Source organism: Zingiber officinale, chromosome 11A (assembly GCF_018446385.1).
Source record: "Zingiber officinale cultivar Zhangliang chromosome 11A, Zo_v1.1, whole genome shotgun sequence".
Classification (NCBI taxonomy): Eukaryota; Viridiplantae; Streptophyta; class Magnoliopsida; order Zingiberales; family Zingiberaceae; genus Zingiber; species Zingiber officinale.
Window position 1 is genome coordinate 89,631,492 of NC_056006.1, and position 18,250 is coordinate 89,649,741.

The 18,250-nt window shown below is 39.8% G+C and overlaps 4 protein-coding genes across 5 annotated transcripts; 1 reads left to right on the forward strand and 3 right to left on the reverse strand.

Moving 5' to 3' along the window:
• Positions 1 to 2,726: 2,726 nt before the first annotated feature.
• Positions 2,727 to 3,833, reverse strand: LOC122031556 (zinc finger MYM-type protein 1-like). Its single transcript, XM_042590655.1, has one exon. The coding sequence runs from the start codon at positions 3,831 to 3,833 to the stop codon at positions 2,727 to 2,729; it is 1,107 nt and encodes a 368-aa protein (XP_042446589.1).
• Positions 3,834 to 4,115: 282 nt separating this feature from the next.
• Positions 4,116 to 9,665, reverse strand: LOC122031558 (zinc finger MYM-type protein 1-like). The gene is made up of 2 exons (XM_042590656.1): positions 9,559 to 9,665; positions 4,116 to 5,130 (listed from the first exon to the last, which is right to left on the reverse strand). Exons 1-2 carry the CDS (start codon positions 9,663 to 9,665, stop codon positions 4,116 to 4,118), a joined length of 1,122 nt encoding a protein of 373 aa, XP_042446590.1.
• Positions 9,666 to 9,854: 189 nt separating this feature from the next.
• LOC122031053 (ABSCISIC ACID-INSENSITIVE 5-like protein 5) lies at positions 9,855 to 14,892 on the forward strand. 2 transcript variants are annotated; one of them, XM_042590105.1, is made up of 5 exons: positions 9,855 to 9,986; positions 10,261 to 11,281; positions 11,809 to 11,880; positions 12,457 to 12,486; positions 14,398 to 14,892. In XM_042590105.1, the coding sequence occupies exons 2-5, from the start codon at positions 10,274 to 10,276 to the stop codon at positions 14,470 to 14,472; spliced, it is 1,185 nt and encodes a 394-aa protein (XP_042446039.1). In that variant the 5' UTR covers positions 9,855 to 9,986; positions 10,261 to 10,273; the 3' UTR covers positions 14,473 to 14,892. The 2 variants fall into 2 exon arrangements, with proteins under 2 accessions (XP_042446039.1, XP_042446038.1); XM_042590104.1 differs by lacking the exon at positions 9,855 to 9,986 and having other exon boundaries at positions 10,008 to 11,281.
• Positions 14,893 to 14,902: 10 nt separating this feature from the next.
• On the reverse strand, positions 14,903 to 17,882 carry LOC122031052 (fucosyltransferase 2-like). The gene is made up of 2 exons (XM_042590103.1): positions 17,505 to 17,882; positions 14,903 to 16,484 (listed from the first exon to the last, which is right to left on the reverse strand). Exons 1-2 carry the CDS (start codon positions 17,722 to 17,724, stop codon positions 15,034 to 15,036), a joined length of 1,671 nt encoding a protein of 556 aa, XP_042446037.1. The 5' UTR covers positions 17,725 to 17,882; the 3' UTR covers positions 14,903 to 15,033.
• Between the last annotated feature and the right edge of the window lie 368 nt (positions 17,883 to 18,250).

The window sequence follows — 18,250 nt, forward strand, 5'->3', positions numbered from 1 at the left end:
AATTGGTCTGGAAGTCCGACCGGGAATTGGTCTGGAAGACCGACCGGGAATTGGTTTGGAGGCCCGACCGAGAGATCGTTAGCGATACTCGGATCCGAGACCGGTGGTGATACTCTGGTTCGAGACCAGTGGTGATATCTCGACCCCGAACGGGGGAGGATAAGCCTTGAAGCCCCTAGAAGCGAAGCTTGTAGCAACATGAGGGAATAAAGCCTTTGTCATACCTGATCGCGTATCATACCTGATCGCGGAGTGGTGTCAGCCGACTGAGGATCTATCTTGGTCCCTCGACTCCCAAATACCCGTGGAGCGAGGGGAGAAGATAAAGAGCGTGAAGCCGATATAAGGGAGCAGAGCTCAGAGCCATAGAAGGAAGCAGAGCACCGTGGGTGAAGAGAGCAACACCTGTAGATGTAAGAGGTTGCACAACAAGTGAAGGATGCAAAGCATATAATAATAATAGAGTAAAGCGCCTATAGCAGCAAGAGAATGCTGAGCCCCATGGTGAAGGGTACCGAGCCTGTAGCCATAAGAGGATGCAGAGCCTCATAGTGAAGGGTGCAGAGCCTGTAGCAGTAAGAGGATGCAGAGCCTCATGGTGAAGGGTGCAGAGCCTATAACACACCTGATCGGGGAGCTGGAACCCTGGTCCCTGATCAGAGAGTAAGGCCCCTAGCCTGTAATCAAAGAACGAGGCCCCTAGATCTGATCCGGAAGTGGTACTGTGAGTCAATGATCGGGGAGCTGTGTCCCTAGTGTATAAGCAGGGAGTTGTGTCCCAAGTGTATGTGCGGGGAGCTGGGCCCCTAGTGTCTGATCAAAAATCGAAGGCCCTAGTCTTTGATCAAGGAACTAGGATTTTACTCTCTTATCAGGGAGCTATATCAGTTCCTATAATCGTAAAAAGGGAGCAGAGCTTGTAGCGTACCTGATCGGGAAGCCTTGTCAACCGGCTAAGGGTTTGTCTCGGTCCCTTAACTCCCGAATACCCGTGGAGTCAGGGAAAAAATATAACGGAAAAACTAACCTGTCAGCCAGCTGAAGCTCCACTCGATCCCTCGACTCCCGAATACCGGTGGAGTGAGGATAGAATATAATATATGCGTCGAGATCCTCCCGGATTATGATAATAGCAGAGAACCTCCCGACGTCATCCATCTTCACGTTCCAGAACAGGTGAAGGATGGTCCCACAGATGGCGCCAAATTTGATCCCGTCCGGAAGCTGAGTTAGACGGACCGTCGGGTGAGGTGGATGGAATGTTGACTGAGTCACGATGCCTCGGAGGGGGGTATGCTGAGATGGCTTCTGTGTTGACCAAGTCTTCATAAGTCCTCTAGTCAACGCTACCCTGCAGCTAGCGACCGGGTTGACCCGGCCCCCGGCACCCCGATACTCGAGGCAGATCCAACGAATATGTGAGTACAAGATTAAGCCATAAAATAATGAAATATGCATAGAATATGAACGAAGAACGTACCCTGGCCCAGGGGGGCGCCCTCGGATGGGACGCGGTACGAGTTGTCGGGACCCGGAAGAGTAGACGACGCTGATCAGGATGGAGAGCTTGATCTGACGATGAGAAGCTGAACGGGGTACGGACCCAGAAGACGAGCTGCAGGTCGGGATATAATACCGGCACACAGACCGGGATAAGGCACCGGCACGCAGACCGGGATACGACATCGGCATGCAGGCCGGGATAGAATATCGGCACGCAAGCCGAGATATGACTTCGGTACGCAGGCCGGGATACGAGATCGGCACGTAGATCGGGACACATGATCGACACGTAGGTCGGGAAACGACATACAGACAGGCGCAGCGCATAGGTTGGAACACATGGCACAAGCCAGATCGGCACAAAATCGGAACACAATAATGGCACGTAGGTCGGGGGCCTACAACGATGAGGAAGCTACGCCGTATAAGCGTCGGAATCTTAAAGGCGACGACCCTTAGCCATAACACGGAGGGAGTAGCAACTGCGTCGCAAAGGCCCTAACTATGAGGGTGAACAGTAGTGCTGGGCACAACTCCGACAAATACGATGTCGACACGGAGAAGGAGAAAGGGATGCCGGCGTTCGCAATGTGGGTCGTGATGCGCAAGGGGAGCAGAGAGGAAGTGGTGGCTGGAAGTTGCTGCCGGCAAGAGAGGAAGCGGCAGTGGCGTGCGTCTAGCGACGACGTCGCGAGGAGGAGGGATAGAGAGGTTGTCGGTCCAGTTGGTGAGCTCAGGCGGCTAGGGCTGCGAGATAGAGAGAAAGGGATGTGGTGGGGGGCTGTAGCGCCGGCGGCTTCGTCGGCGTCAACCCCCCTCCGAGCATCTCCTGTCAGTGGTGTCGTCGAGAGAGACGAAGGAGGAGGAGGTGGAGAGGAGCAGGCGTAGCGGCCAACAACGGCTCCGGCGAGGATCGTGAGAGGGAGGTAGCGACACAGTGAGGAGAGGGAGACGAGAAGAGGTGAAGACCGGCGGTGGCTGGCGTCGGAGCCGGCAAGCAGTGTCGGACCTGTGATTTTGGGGCCTGAGGCGAGCACAAAAAAATGGTGCCATCAAAATTTGACATTCATATATTTCCAATCAATGTAAATATAACAATATTTTTAATTCTAGAAATAAAAGATAAAAAAAATATCATCCAAAACAATATGTCATAAGCAAATATTAATATAATCAAAATGATCCAAACAAAATATAAAATTCATCTTCCGGACCAATATATGTCACTTGAATATTGCTCGCCTTGCAGTTTTAGAAGCAAAAGTATTGATTAAGTTAGCATAATCAACTTTCTCAACCACTTTTTTCTCGATAGATAACATAGCCAAGCCATTTAGTCTTTCTTGCGACATAGTTGATCGGAGATAAGTTTTGATCAATTTCAACTTGGAAAAACTCCTTTCAGCAGATGCAATTGTAATTGGTATAGTCAGCAAAATTTGATAAGCAATATAAGCATTTGGATAACAACTATCCATTTTCTTCAAATAATTCAGCACATCAATCGCTCTTTTTGATTCTCTTGGTAATGAGTGTCTTAACAACTTTAGTTCTAAATATAAATCTGATCCATCAATATCAGAGTGTCCATCATGTGTTAAAGACTCTTGAAGATTGACACATGAGTGTAAGAGACTATCATCATCAATATACTTCAATCTCTCCAAACTAAATAAAAATCCAAATGTTTCTTCATATTTTTGAAATTGTTCAAACCGAGTTTGAAGTGAAGAAAGAGCTTGATCAATTATAAATAGGAAGTAATTAACTCTAAAAGATTCTTTAGGAGACTGGGTTACCTCTTCACTATTGATCTCATCAAATTGTCTCTTTCTTCGAATGATGTGTTTTTCTCGAAAAATAGGTTCAATTCCCATTTCACTTGCAATATGTTCAGCTTCAATTAATGCTTGATCAAATCCAGATTCTCTAAACTCTTGGAGAGAAGAAATAAGTCCTTTTAATTGTCTAATAGCAATATCAATATCCATATTTTCTGCTTGGAGAAACTTACTAACAATGTTAATCTCATATAACAACTTATACCAAATTACCATTCCAAACACGAACTCAAAATTCTCAAGTTCAAATGATGCCAAACCCTCAGCTTCACTCTTTATTTTTGAGTCATCAGAAATGTTTGCCAAATCAATTAAAGGATCTCGTATTTTCGAAGTTTGATCTTTTATGGGCTTCACGCTGTCAACATGGCTTTCCCATCGTGTCTGTGATAGTGGCTTGACTGTAAGACCTTGCACATGATCTTTGAAGATTTGCCACCGCTTGGTAGAAGAAGAAAATATGCGTTGTATTACACCGAAAAAGGACATTGCTTTAGGACAACATTTCACCATATCACATAATGTGAGATTAAGACTGTGACATTCACATGGAGTGTAGAAAGCTCTAGGATTAATTTCAAGTAATCTACTTTGTACACCCTTATGTTTTCCTTTCATATTAGATCCACTATCATATCCTTGACCTCTTATATTATCAATGTCAAGTTTGAGATTGTTCAAAATATTTTTAAGCTCTGTAAAAAGCCCAAGTCCTGAAGTTTCATTAACTTTCAAAAATCCAATCCAAAATTCTTTAACCGCTATTGCATTTTATGAATCATCCACACATCTAATTACAAGGGGCATCTGCTCCTCGTGACTTGCATCTGGAGTGCAATCAAGTATGACAGTGAAATACTTTGCATGTTTAATTTTTGCAACAATTGAACTTCTTACTTCAGCCGCTAACATCTGTATCAATTCATTTTGGATTTTGGGTCCAAGATAAGTGTAATGAATCTGTCTTTCTTGAACACGTCGAAGGTGCTCCTCCATTATTGGATCAAATTCAGTAATCATTTCAATTAGCTGTAAAAAGATTCCATTATTCTCAACATAAAGCTTCTCATTATCTCCCCGAAGTGGCAAGTTATTCTTCGCAATTCTTTGCACAACTGCAATTATTCTCTTCAATACTTGTTTCCAATGTTCTCTCTCCTTGTTAATTGCTACTTGTATATTTTCATCAATTGTCTTTTTCTTTCGAAGTCTTCTTTCTAATTCAATCCAACTAGTCATGCAATCAATATGATCTTTATTAGTTTCATGAAGACTGAGACATCGACTGATATTCTTCCAATCTTTGTATCCTTCGTCAACTAGATGACCAAGTTTCATTGTGGTTCTTTGAGTCTTGAATAACTTGCAACAGAAACAAAAGATCTTGTCCATAGAAATAGAATACACTAGCCATCTTCTATCACTTTTCTCACCATTTGGCAATTGCCTCTTATAATGTGATGGATTAAAGTGTCTGCCGGTGTTATCAAGAGGAAACAAAATATCATCATCTTTTCTAGGACCTCTTTCAACTAGAAAATCCCTAATATTTTGCATTTTGTCCCAATTTCCTGGATCATCAACATTTAAAGGGAACACGATCTCTTGATTTATATCTTCATCACTGTTATTTTCAGGCATATTGACTTCAACTTTATCATTTCCATATTGTTTTTGGTCTTCATTTTGAAGTTCATTCAATTCACTATGTTTCTGATCATTCAACTTATTATCAGTGTCATCCTGATTCAGTTGTTCAACTACTTCTGTTTGCTCTGCTTTTTGGCTGTTAGTGAAGTACTTATTAAGACTTCCTACTTGGCTTTGAATTAAAGCTTCTTCCTTTTATTTTTTCTTCCTTTTTTCTGCTCCAGACAATTGTTTTCTTATAGGAAACATGTTTGCTAAAAGCCTAAATATTAATCTGCAACAATAGTTCATAGATTAAAATAGTTCCAACATTTAAATGCATAAAAAATTCACCAAATCATAATATGTGTAAATATCATCCTGCTAAATTATACTCAAATTTTTATCTAATATTAAAAACTATGGTGGACTAATCATATTCTTCGAGCACCCCTATTCAACTAGTAAAGAAGCAAAATAAAAAGAAGAATTGATAGTAGATTAGAACTAGAGAAGTAAAGTGTCATCTCAAGAGAACATAAATAGAACATACTATTGTATCTTCCTCTTTCCCTTCCATTGTCTTTAAAATCTGCACATACTCTCTAATCTCAATCCCTAATTTATAAAAGTCATGGTAAAAGAGACATTGAAGAGAAAAACTGGATGCACAATGTATCAGAACCACTAGAGTCGAGATGCAAGATTTCACATATATTGTTATTTGTTAAGTTGGAAACGTCGAAAAACAAGCAAGATGCCACTGAAAGTTGAAAGTTCAATGCCTATATATTGATTATGAAAATTGTTAATTTAAGTCATGAAAATAGTGATTTTCATCAAATAACTTGCAAATCAAATCATTCATGAATAGTATTTATATTTGCCATTTTTCTTACTTTTTGGCAGCCAGCAGCCTGCCTTCCTTTTCCAATAGCAGCACCAAAAAGGAAAATTAAAAAGAAACGTTGAAATGAACAAAACGAAAAATTTTAGGGCTCTGAGAAATTTACTTCCAAGCATAGTACAAGATTCAGCAAGGACACAAGTCACACAGCTCATTGATCTTAAGAAGTAGGAGAAGAGATGATCAAGAACAGTGCGAGCGATTAAGTAACTGCAACTCAGATCGCACCACTGGAATCTTTAAATTTGATTGGCGCAAACTGTGGGGGAGGACAAGCCGTCAAGGTGAGCGGAAGATGAATAAACAGTCGTTGAGTCGCCGATGGAAACAGGAGCAGTGACGTAAGCCGCAGAGGTAGAGCTGATGGCAAAACGACGGAGGCGGCTTGCAGCACTTCTGCCGTTTGGCCAAGGGGCGAACTGATATGCGGAGAGGAGAAGCAACAACGTTTAGGGCAAGCCGGCAAGGAAAAATTAAATTAAATTAAATTAAAACAACAAAAGGGCATTTTTTTTTTAATTCGTATATTAGCGTTGATATGCTGCGCATATCAGATTTTTTTTAATTATTTTTTTTAAATTTGAATTAAAAAAATTAATACTTCTTTAGATAAATCCATAATACATAAATATATCCCTTAAACATGTTACAATACTCCATAAATATTTAAATTTATTTCATTTTCAATTTTTCGTTTTACTAAATACTATAATCCAACTAGAAAGTATAAACCCTATAGATAAAATCTTTTTAAAAAATAGCTTAAAAATTATAACCCAATTGGGAAACATCAACCCTAAAATAAAATTTTAAAAGAATATTTTAATTAATTTTTTTAATTCAATTTTTTTAAAAAAATAATAACAGACAAAATCTATTATTTTTTTAGATTTTAAATAAAAAATAATAATATTTTCTTTTATATATCCCTAAGCTATGGATACATCCCCTAAACACATTACAATACTCCGTAAATACTTAAATTTATTTTATTTTTAATTTTTTTTTACAAAATACTATAACTCAATTAGAAAGTCTGAACCCTAGAATTAAAATCTTAAAAATAAAAATAGCTTACAAATTATAACCCAATAGAAAAGCCTCAACCCTAAAATAAAATCTTAAAAAAAATTTTAAAAAATAATTAAAAAGAAAAAAAAATATTAAAGCTCATATCCTGCGCGATGTGCACAGTGCACCACTGTGCATGTCGCGCATGATATCATATTCCTCGAGATATATATATATATATATATAAAATTTTGGTGCCCCTGAAATTTGGGGGCCCGAGGCACTTGCCTCACAACTTCTATTAAAGGTTCGGGGCCTGCCGGCAAGGAGGAGAAGGCAGAGGAAGCTCCAAATGAACCCCCTTCCCCTGCATGCTACAGTCTCCTTTCCCTTAAAACCCTATACAACCCAAAGACAAAACTGCCCCTCCATATCCCTTTAATTACGTCTCCACCCCTAACCCATATCCACATCAGTTGTAAAAAGTGTTGTTGATTTAAAAAGAAGTCGCTCAATGACAACAGTTTTCACAAAATTGTTGTCTTTTATATTTAATAGGAGTTCAAAGGCAACGATTTTGTCAAAAATCGTTATCTTTGGCTAAATTCACAACGGTTTCTCTTAAAACCATTGTTTTTATGGTGTTGTCTTTTAACATTTTTGTTGTAGTGTTCCGACAAAAAACACGATTCCGTCAGTAAAATATTGAATACAATAATTTATCGATAAAATCTCGATTGAAATCATGATTCAGTCGGTAATTACCGACGAAATTATAATTTAGTCGGTAAATTACCGATTGAACCTTGATTTCAGTGGATAATTACCGACTGAATCATGATTTCAGTCGGTAATTATCGACTGAATACTTATTTCAATCGGTAATTACCGACAGAATCGTGATTTCAGTCGGTAATTACCGACTCAATTGTGATTTCAATCGGTAATTACCGATTGAATCATGATTTCAATCAGTAATTTACCGATGAAAATCTCGATTCAGTCGGTAAATTCTGTTATCTTTCGTCGCCTATCTATCGACAGGGCAGTTTTTTATCGTTAAACTTTACTTTCAAAATTTATATTCCATCGAAGAATACCGATTGAATATCATTTCCGTCGGTAAATTACGTTTCCGACGCAATAACTTCCGATGTCTCAAATTCCGTCATTATTCCGTCGGTAATCTAAATTACCTACGGAATTGTGACGAAAAATTCAGTCGGTATTCACTGTAATTTTTGTAGTGGTGTCTTTCATTACTTATTTCATATCTCCTTCGTGATGATGTTGCGTTTATAATAACATAAAGATATATGGTAAATACGGAGCTCAATATCATGTAGAGGGGAGAGAGGGTGAAAGACATATGATGAGATTACGTGCATTCAAAACATATAAATTATTTTCAAATTAGATTTTCTAAAAATGTAGCTCAGATGCATTAGAAACGAATATATGGAAAGCAAATGTTGATAGGAGAGGTAGAACGGAAAAGTTGTTCAAATCAATCCTTTGGTTATTTCATGATACATAATTTTGACAATTGTCTAAATCTTAGGGTGACCTTTGATAAATTCCCTTATAAAAACAAGATCACATCATGATAACATTCACTATCAAACCAATTAAAGTATCATATTTTATGAATCAATTATATCATTTTCCATCTATTTTTATATTTAATTTTTAAAAATTATCTTTTTATATTATTGATTAATTACATTTCCAAGATGACATGCATTTATTAAAATTTTTAAATTTATTTTCTAGCTGACCAGATTTTAACCATTTAAATTAATTCACTTCAAGATTTCCATTGCAACTCAAATTTGAAGATCTTGGCTATTCACCTCATCCCTCCTAGCTCATAAGTGTCATAATATAGTGAGTTTAAAACCTACTAATAGAGTTATACAGGTCTGATTGGACTTATTTCAGATCTTATGAATTTCTGAGGCTACATGAAATCCAACAGTATCTTTCATTATTTATTTCAGATCCTGATGATGTTGCGTTTATAATAGTAAAAAGAGATATGATAAATACAAAGTTCAATGTCACGTAGAGGAGGGAGACGATGAAAGATATGATGATCAGATCACGTGCATTCAAAATACATAACTTATCTTTGAATTATAGTTTTTAAAAATGTAGCTTGGATGCATTAGAAATTGATGGAAAGTTAATATTAACAGGAGAGATAGAACATAAAAGTCATGAAATCAATCTTGGGTCATTGTATGATATATAATTTTGAGACATGAAGTATTATCATATGAGGTCTTAGGTCAAAATTCGACACGTCTAAATATATTTTTTTCATACCTTAATTATTTATACTAATGATTAATAGTTATCTATAATTCATTTTTTTTTATGTTGATTTAGGATGAATTGACGAGGGTACTGCACGAGTGAATCATTTTTATCCCATGATATATAATTTTAAGAATTTTTTAAATCTACGGGTGGCCTTTGATAAATTCCCTTATCAAAAAAATCCCATCATGACGCCATTCACTATCAAACCAATTAAAGTGCTGCATTATTTACATAAAATATTGACTGCCGTCTATCGATCTAAGGCCCTACAACAGAATCTAAATTATTAATAATAATAATTAGAAGACAAAAGAATCCCTCCGCGAGATGTCTTACAATTACCTAACTCTAGCCGCCGGATCAAAATCTGAGAGCCAACTAATAGCATAGACGTCGTGCGGAACATGAGCTCGCTGCACCAGATCCCTGTCCTTCAGCTCATGCATCATCCGTACAATTAAAAAAACTCCGCGTGCAAATCTAGGCCCTTGTCGAGGTCGCGGAATGGACGGGAAGGATCGCATAAATGTGTCGACTCGCAAGTGGGTGCGTGTCGCCATCAGCTGTCACTACCTTTCGGTCATATCGTGCCACGTTGCTCGTGACCACTTTGGGCAAATGCGTCTCTCTATGCTCTCCCTCTTTTATATGTACGCGGACAGCTGCGTACGACACCTGGCCATTCTCGACGCCGCGGATCGCAAGCTACGGAAGGGCGAGCGACGGGCGGAGTTACAGTGCTTTCACCGCTATATCCAAAAACAAAACAGGTCTCTCTTTTTCTTCTCGCTGTTTTTTGCCTCTCTTTCTCACGCAGTTCTTGGAGTTCATAAAAACTTGTGAATTTGTATTTGCTGCCTTTGGCAAGTGCGATTTGCTAGGGTTCTTTTAAGGTGCTAAATCTTGAAAAATAGTAGGCAGCGAGCGTTGTCGCTGCTGGTCGGTTTGTGTTTGTGGGATAACTTTGTCGAGGATTTTTTTTTTGTCCGTGGAATCTAATTATATGATGTTCTTGTGGGTGTGCTTTGAATTGTTGGAGCGTAGGATTTGAGGAAGGATGGATTTTAAGGGGATGGGGGGAGCCGGCGGGGAGGTGCCGTTGCCGTCGACGACTCTGACGCGGCAGGGGTCGATCTACTCGCTGACGTTCGACGAGTTCCAGAGCACGACCGGAGGCTTCGGGAAGGACTTCGGTTCGATGAACATGGATGAGCTGCTTAAGAACATATGGACGGCCGAAGAGAGCTACGCCATGGCCTCAGCACTCGGTGATTCAAGTGGCGGCGCCGGGGCCGGACTCCAGAGGCAGGGCTCGCTGACCCTGCCCCGAACCCTCAGTCAGAAGACTGTAGACGAGGTCTGGCGGGACCTCGTCGGGCCTTCCTCGTCCGACCAGAGGCCACATGTAGGCGGTGGCGCAGACATCCCGCGGCAACACACTCTTGGGGAGATGACGCTGGAGGAGTTCTTGGTGCGTGCTGGGGTGGTGCGGGAGGAATTGGCTCCTCAGGTGCCGCAGAGGCCGCCGGACAGCAAAAGTAACAGTACCAACTTCTTTTTTGGCGATTTGTCGGGCGAGAAAGTGTCCTCTGCTCTTGCACTGGAATTCAATCAAGGTACAGTCCGAAGTGAAGGAAACATAGTGACTCCAATTCCTCAAGGTTCGGCTGCCAATTTGGGGATGGTGATCACTGCGGCTACACCTTATGCGCCTACCATGCCCTTGGGAAATGGCGTGGACTTGGGGAACCCGCAGGGCATGGCAAGTGGAGGACTTGTCGGCTTTGGTCATGCTGGGTTGAACAATGGAATGATAACGGGAATGGTTGGTCTCGGCACACCAGGAGTCATGAAGGCATCAGGATCACCCGTGAATCCTCTTTCTTCCGATGGATTTGTGAAAGGCAATGGGGATCTTTCGTCTGTATCGCCTGTTCCATACGCGTTCAATGGTGGAGTAAGGGTGAGGAGGTCCAGTGGAACTATCGAGAAGGTTGTGGAAAGAAGGCAGAGGAGGATGATCAAGAACAGGGAATCAGCTGCCAGATCACGCGCTCGAAAGCAGGTCATCCTACTCTTCTAATTTGCTCTACTGTACTGTCCTTGCTTAAACCCAATGTCTATATTTTGTAAATCAAAGAGTAATAATACCTTTGTAATTTGATACTCCATTGTTATTTGTTAATAAATCACAATGTAAAGGAACATCGATATTTTTTAATTTATTTTGGGAAAAATGTGTGACACGCGTCATATCATATGACATACTTTTAAAACAATATAGAATAATAGGGATCAAAGAACAATTAATGTTTAAGCAAATATAATTAATTAACTAGCAAAATTATAGCACTTTAATTTTATCATCAGAGTAACTTAGAAGTGTAAGATCAACTTGATAATCAACATAACAATAGATCATACTATATACAATATAATATTTTGCTAGGGCCTCGAATCCTCAAAAGTAGTACTGTAAGTCTTTAAATACTTGTGTGTACTCTTTCCTGTAGATATTATGTACATATTGAGTATAGTTTTACATGGAACTTTCTTTTGTGTTCTATGCTGTCGACTTTATATGTTTTATAGGCTTATACTATGGAATTGGAAGCTGAAGTAGCAAAACTCAAAGAACAAAACCAAGAATTGCTTAAAAAACAGGTGCACTTCATTGAACCAATTATCAATTATAATAAGTGTGCTTAAATTCTTTTGGTCTATTACAAGGCTTTTCTCTTCTATTTTTCTCCATTTTTTTTTATTGTTCCATCCTTGTTTCTTTTGCCTGGGTGTTTATAAAAACCCATTTGCAACTTAGACAACTATCTGAATTATTGTTATTACAATTTGGTCATCCAATTACATATCTATTTGATATGTCTTCCTTGAAGACTCGGGATGTGAAAATTTAGTTAGGTGATGTCATTATCCCTTATTTTCTATTAGATGATAAAAAATTTCTGATGATAGTTGTGGAAATTCACATATTAGCCCTGATGCTGCCAATTGTTCAACATTAATGAGCATATATGGCTGCATTGAATGTTTTTTTCCTCATATAATTTAGCATTCATGTTGCATCACATCTTGCGAAGTTCTACTAGGGTCAACATGTAGGCACATTCTGCGTCATTCGATAGCCATAATTTTGTAAAGTTTGTGGATTAATATGAAAATTCAAAATTTTGTTGTTGGATATGGCCCTTTTAACCTCTATGACATTGTTGTTTATTTCAGACTGAGATGATGGAGATTCAGAAGAATCAGGTAACTCTTTCTGCTTCAAGATTTTTTTCCCTACCTCTATGTAAATCATCTGCTCTTGTCTTGTTTATTATCTCTTTAATAAAAAAGATAATTACGCTCATCCCAGGCAACCCTTTCTTAAGGTTATATGAAGGGAGGTAAATCATAGGGTCAATTTACAACCCACCACCAAGTGACTAGGGATGAAGTGGTTATTATCTCTTTAGAACTTTATGTTATGCCCTTTTGGATTCATAATTATGGGTTGTGATTTTGCCACTTTGGTATGATCTACTAATTTTTTTTAAAAAAAGTACAGTGCACAATACTCTCATCAATCCCAGGGAAGAGTCTATTATATGCAGTTTTATCTGCTTTGCAAGAGGATGTTTCCGAGACTTGAATCACACGGCAGCAACTTTAGTTTATTGAACAACACACCTAAGTTTCCCAAATACCAAAATCACCCACCCTATTTCAAATTATCAAATAACGTACTGATTTTCCAAAACCCCTCAGGCCTCCATCATTTGACACTCGAACAAGCGGCCAAGGTTACTGTGAAATCACGACCGAGTTGGCCTCATGGCCAGTTGACCGCTCAACCATGCATGCTGCTGTGAAATCACAGTCAGGTAGCTATGAATAGGCTACGATTTTGTTGTCGAATTTGCCACGAAATTCTAGCTAAGTGACCACTTGGCCATCTCTGCCACGAGTTCATGGCAGCCTTGGTTTTCTGTTCAAGTGTCACCAGCCGGACAAAGGCGGAGGAAGGCTGACGAAGGGCGGTGGAAAGCAAACAATGAAGGGTTGAAGGGTCTATAGATAAGGGGTATTTGGGAAAACTAACGTGTAGTTTGGTAATTTGAAAGATATGATGAGTGATTTGAGTATTTGGAAAACTTAAATATGTGGTTCAGTAAATTGCTGTTATATATTAGTCTTTTTAGTCAGAACTTTTTTTATTTTTGTTGTTTCTATTATGTTGAATATCAGCCGGTTTATGATGCCCTACATTATAAGCATATGAGCATTACCCTTATCAGAGTAGGAAAAAAATGTTTCCTAATTCAACTGTAGCTGTACAGGATATATTAAGACTAACTAGATTGATTGAGTAAAGTGCAACCCTTCTATTTTATCCATTTATGCTTTCAACAAAAAGTTACAAGAATAACCTCCCACAAATGGGGTCAAATATTTACCAAATTTCTTGGTGAAGATATTTGGCAAGTGGATTCACAATTTGATTAGATGCATGCTAAAGGTTTGCTATTTTGGGATGTGGAAATTCATTGTACTGAAACCTGAAGAGTCTTTCTCAGTAGAGTTGATAATTGATGACAAAAAGTTATTCATTTTTTTTTTTTTTTACTTATCACGTCTTTCTCAGATTTTGTTCATTAGTCATTATTTCATGCCACTAGTTGACTCTTTGTTCCCAGTTGATTTAGTGACCAACTTCACTTTGCACTTAAAACAGTATTAGTTTATGTAAGATTGCAAATTATGAATACCCTTACAAAGGACTACCAATATCCTTACGAATTGTCAATGCACGCTAGCTGTGGGGTTCTAAAAACCAGAGACACATGAAAGAAGAGAGAACACAGTAAGACAGCCAATGTAAGCCTCGGCTTAATTGGATGGGTAACTAGTACAGGAAAGTGATTGGGAAGGAAAGTATACAAAAATGTATCCGGCAGTGCATGATTCATATGCAAATTTGAAAATGGTATTCCATCTTTCTCTCATCCCATCCCATCCCATTTTTTCCCCTCCAAGTAGATGAATCTTAGATCTTGATTACACAACCATTTTTGCTATATGCATGGAACTTGCTATTTGTTGGAGTTATGCTGACTCTACGTTTCCATTCTAATTATTTCTGGAGACAAATACTTAATAAAATTTATTTGCTCATTACAGATACTGCAGATGATCAATTGGCAAAATGAACCAAAAAAACGTTGCTTAGGGAGGGCACAGACAAGTCCATGGTAGAGAAAGGCATCAGAACTGCTAGTGTCATCGCCATATTCTCGTTTGTAGGTTATTTTTGTATATGTGTAGGGGTTGGGTCACTTGATGTAAGCTACAAATCATGATCTTGTAGAAGTTGCTTCTAGCCCGTCTTCTGTTGTAAGAGCGATCTTCTTTCTTGTATTCTCTCCATTTTAGAGGGTCATTTCGTACTTTCCTATAGGACTAGTTATTTTCATGCTCATTATGGCCTTCTCACATGCAAAGATCACTTTTTAAGGATCGCATGCTTGAGACTGGCTGCTAAAGATGGGCATATTGGTTTTCCAGTCCTCATGTGCTCCTCTAACGTATGTGTTCTTTGAGTTTCTTGTTATGTACCTGAAGCATCTAGGGAAGATGCAGATGAATGAGTAGAATTGGTGACTTTTGTCTTCTTAAGTTCTTATGGTGTTCATATGGAACAAGGAAAAGAAATCTTTATATAAAATTATGCGAAAGTATAATATTTAAAGGTACAAGAGTATGCCTACTATTCAGGATGTCGATATAAAGCATGCACTAATAACTGGTCTTAGTCTCTTAGAACAATTTTATTCCATTTGGAAAGTCTTCGCAGTGCCTCACATATGGAACTACTGCTCCGAGGTCCATTCTACTTCTTGATTTGCACTCAAAAGATGGAGGGAAGTGGAAGCAAGGTTCCATCGTCAAGGATTGCAGGCAAAGATTGTTATCATGCCTTACAAGCAGCCACGGTCTTATACCACCGAGACCTTGTGCCACATAACCAAAGGTAGAAAATGGACTAGTAATCAGTGAGTCGCTGAAGCTCAAAAGATATATCTCTGCAAGAGCCTTCATGTTGTGATTGAGCTTTTCGGTGTGCTGTCGCTCTTCGTGGCTCGGTTGGTACACGCCAATTACCTCTCTGGTCACTGCCGCATGCTCATAGTACATGTCCCTTAGCCTTTCGAAGTAGCCACTGCTCAAACTTGCCACAAGAACAGCTTTTGGATTCATTCCAGTGAGGTTTGAGAGAGCAACGTCTTTTGTATCAAGACTGGGTAATAGCTTGTTAGTCAGCGCACAATCGATTATATAACTGGAGTGACTGTTGAAGTCGACCTCTCCGAGAAGTCTGATCTGCATTCCTAACCTTTCCTTTGCATTTGCTAGATATGCTTCATAGTACCTTGTTATGTAACCCCAAACCGAGTTGGATGGGTGGAACAGGTATCTTCCCAAGAGATGGAAGACGGTCATTCTCTCAGGGAAGAGTAAGCTTAGTTCCTTCTCAAATTTAGGCACGAGGAACAAAGCTGGCACGAAATATTGATTCGATCTCAGCAATATCCAGGGGAAATTTTGAAGTAGAAGCTGAGTTTCTTCGCAGTAGAACATCTTATCGTAGTCATCATTGTCGTGTACGAGGTGAAGATAGAGATAAGGCGGCAGGGAAAATGAACCGCTGGAAATTCTCATGTCATTGCTAAGTAAATGTTTCTTCAGCATGCTTCCATATCGATTTGGATCTTTGTTGAAGCTCCAGATCGATCGGATGTTCTTAATTGGGAAATTGGAAGGTAGTGCCCAAGTTGTGTCAGGAAATGGCTCACAGAAGAGGCCATTCATGTCTTCTGAGAGGAACAACAGAAGAACCTTGTCATTGAGGAGAGCATAGAGGAAAGCTGAGGTAATGCTAATGATCCTGTTGCCTAAGCCATCAGATGGCATCCAAACCACATAGTTGCATTCCATCGGCCCCGTGCTGCGATTGGACACCAATTGCTCTATGCTCTTGTTGTAAAGCCTAGTGTTTGGGCCACACTTTTTGTGGAGATCTTCATAGCTTCGTAGCTTCTGTAAGAGATATGGAGAAGGGGTGTAGTTTGATGACTTCCACAGTTTCCAAGACTCGAAGCGGCTTCGGCAAGAGGCTTCGTCAAATGCAAGGGAGAGCAAACCACCATGTGACTTGTCTATTGGAGGTTCCTCAGCGGAAGAATTCGAAGTACAAACAATACTGGAGACTGAACATTCAGCACAATGCACAAAAGAAGAAACTCTAATTAGGAGAAAGAGATGAACAGATCATTTGGGTAAGCATTAACCAGAAACAGATCATATGACATATTACGCAATCTTTCTTTGTCAACTTTTCAAGTTTCTACTAATCAGAAAAGAAATTTTCTAGTTTCTCCAAGTACAAAGCTATCAAAATTCAAATCTGGGTGGAACTTATGCAGTAGCTCCCCATGTTACTTCTATGAAAGCTACGTCGTTGCTTTAATCATACAAAAACTCTCCATCTAATAGACACTATCTGTAAAGTGTAAGGAACTGTATGCACGTTCTAATAAGATTCCTTTTGTTCTCAGCACGTTCAATTATATTGATAATTGCGAAAAATGGTTTACGAGTAATCGGCGAAATCTCGGGAATTTTTCTTTACACAGCTAATAGCTAGCCATATAACGCCGTGGCTCTTCAACACCTAGCGCAAATGTCGAAGAGCCCTTCGTAAATTTTGTCGGCTACGACTGAGACGGGTTCAGTGGACCGTTGACGAACCGCCATCGGCGCCGCAACATCACAACGTAGCCGACAATGAGACAGGGTCCACGAGATCTATCTGTGCTGTGGTCTCTCGACCAATCTGAGTATGCCACCTCACATCGTCCATACACCCTTCATCCCACAAAAGACAGAAGCCGAGGAGCTCTCCGCACTCCACTGGGAGAGGAGGTAGACTGTTCAAATGAAGCCAACACTGGCGATGGATCCCTAGAGTCGTTCCAGGAATCTCGACGGAGCACTAATTATCCGGCTTCAGTTCTAAGCCTTTTTCAGTCATCGAAATCCGTTTCCTTCCGGAACAACTATCGTATAAGCAAATCTTACGCCTTTGTAATGTATATCGTCGAATCATGGAACGAGAATGAATAAGACATTGGGACTTTTTCAGAGAAAACAGTCTAGAAAGCATCGAGGAAATGTAATCTAAATCAAAGGCATGCAGTAAGGATTCGAAAGAGGAACAAGGCATTTACCTCCTTCCGAAACTTCCGCCGGTCTCGAGAGGAGGGCATCGAAAGATTGTCCTCTGTGGGCTCCCGTGAGCACAGTGAGGAGCAGCACGAAGGTGAACAAAATGAACACCGCTAGTGGCTTCGTCCTTCTGAACCAAGCGCTAGATCCACCCAGCGGTAGCAGAAGCGGCTGCGGCGGTGGCTGAGGCGGAGGCATTTCCATCTGCTTCATCATCTCCATTACATTTACAGCACCCTCCTGCTTCAGCGAAACCTGGTTATCTCCACACACTGACCTCACACTTGGAATGGTAAAAACTAAGTCGAAGTCGCACGAATTAAAGGAACGTGCTAGCGATGTGTATAGAATGGAGTGGATCCTCTTCTCATGGCGGCGTGTTCATGGTCAATGGTGTTCTTAATCTTGAATTAAGTCAGTTTAGCTCCCAGGGCATAGCGCAGACAGTGGGCGCATGATATCTCTGGTGTAATGGTTAAGGGTTGATTCTCAAGAACTGACGATCTGGGGTTTACCCCGCCATGCGCCTATGGCATGTGTACCTGCATGAACCTCCCTCCATATCCATGGGGTCGACACTAGGGGGACCGCTAAGGTAACGGATCTACCTTTGAATTAAGTCAATTTAGTTAGAAAAAGTAAAACTAAAGAAAAATTTTCATATTAGGAAAGTTTTTATTGCTTATTTTATTAAATTTTTTAAATGGAAGTGAACGTAATCTATAAATAATTTTGGGGTTAAACTTAA

Bases quoted from the DNA above. Each gene is read 5' to 3' on its own strand.
- LOC122031558 (XM_042590656.1), bottom strand. From the start codon at position 9,665: ATGATGCATGAGCTGAAGGACAGGGATCTGGTGCAGCGAGCTCATGTT. The intron at 5,131-9,558 runs GTAATTGTAAGA...CTTCACTAACAG, and splicing joins GATCCGGCGGCTAGAGTTAG to CCAAAAAGCAGAGCAAACAG.
- LOC122031053 (XM_042590105.1), top strand. From the start codon at position 10,274: ATGGATTTTAAGGGGATGGGGGGAGCCGGCGGGGAGGTGCCGTTGCCG. The intron at 11,282-11,808 runs GTCATCCTACTC...TATGTTTTATAG, and splicing joins GATCACGCGCTCGAAAGCAG to GCTTATACTATGGAATTGGA. The intron at 12,487-14,397 runs GTAACTCTTTCT...TGCTCATTACAG, and splicing joins TGGAGATTCAGAAGAATCAG to ATACTGCAGATGATCAATTG.
- LOC122031556 (XM_042590655.1), bottom strand. From the start codon at position 3,833: ATGTCCTTTTTCGGTGTAATACAACGCATATTTTCTTCTTCTACCAAG.
- LOC122031052 (XM_042590103.1), bottom strand. From the start codon at position 17,724: ATGGAGATGATGAAGCAGATGGAAATGCCTCCGCCTCAGCCACCGCCG. The intron at 16,485-17,504 runs GTAAATGCCTTG...CTGAATGTTCAG, and splicing joins GGCGGAAGTTTCGGAAGGAG to TCTCCAGTATTGTTTGTACT.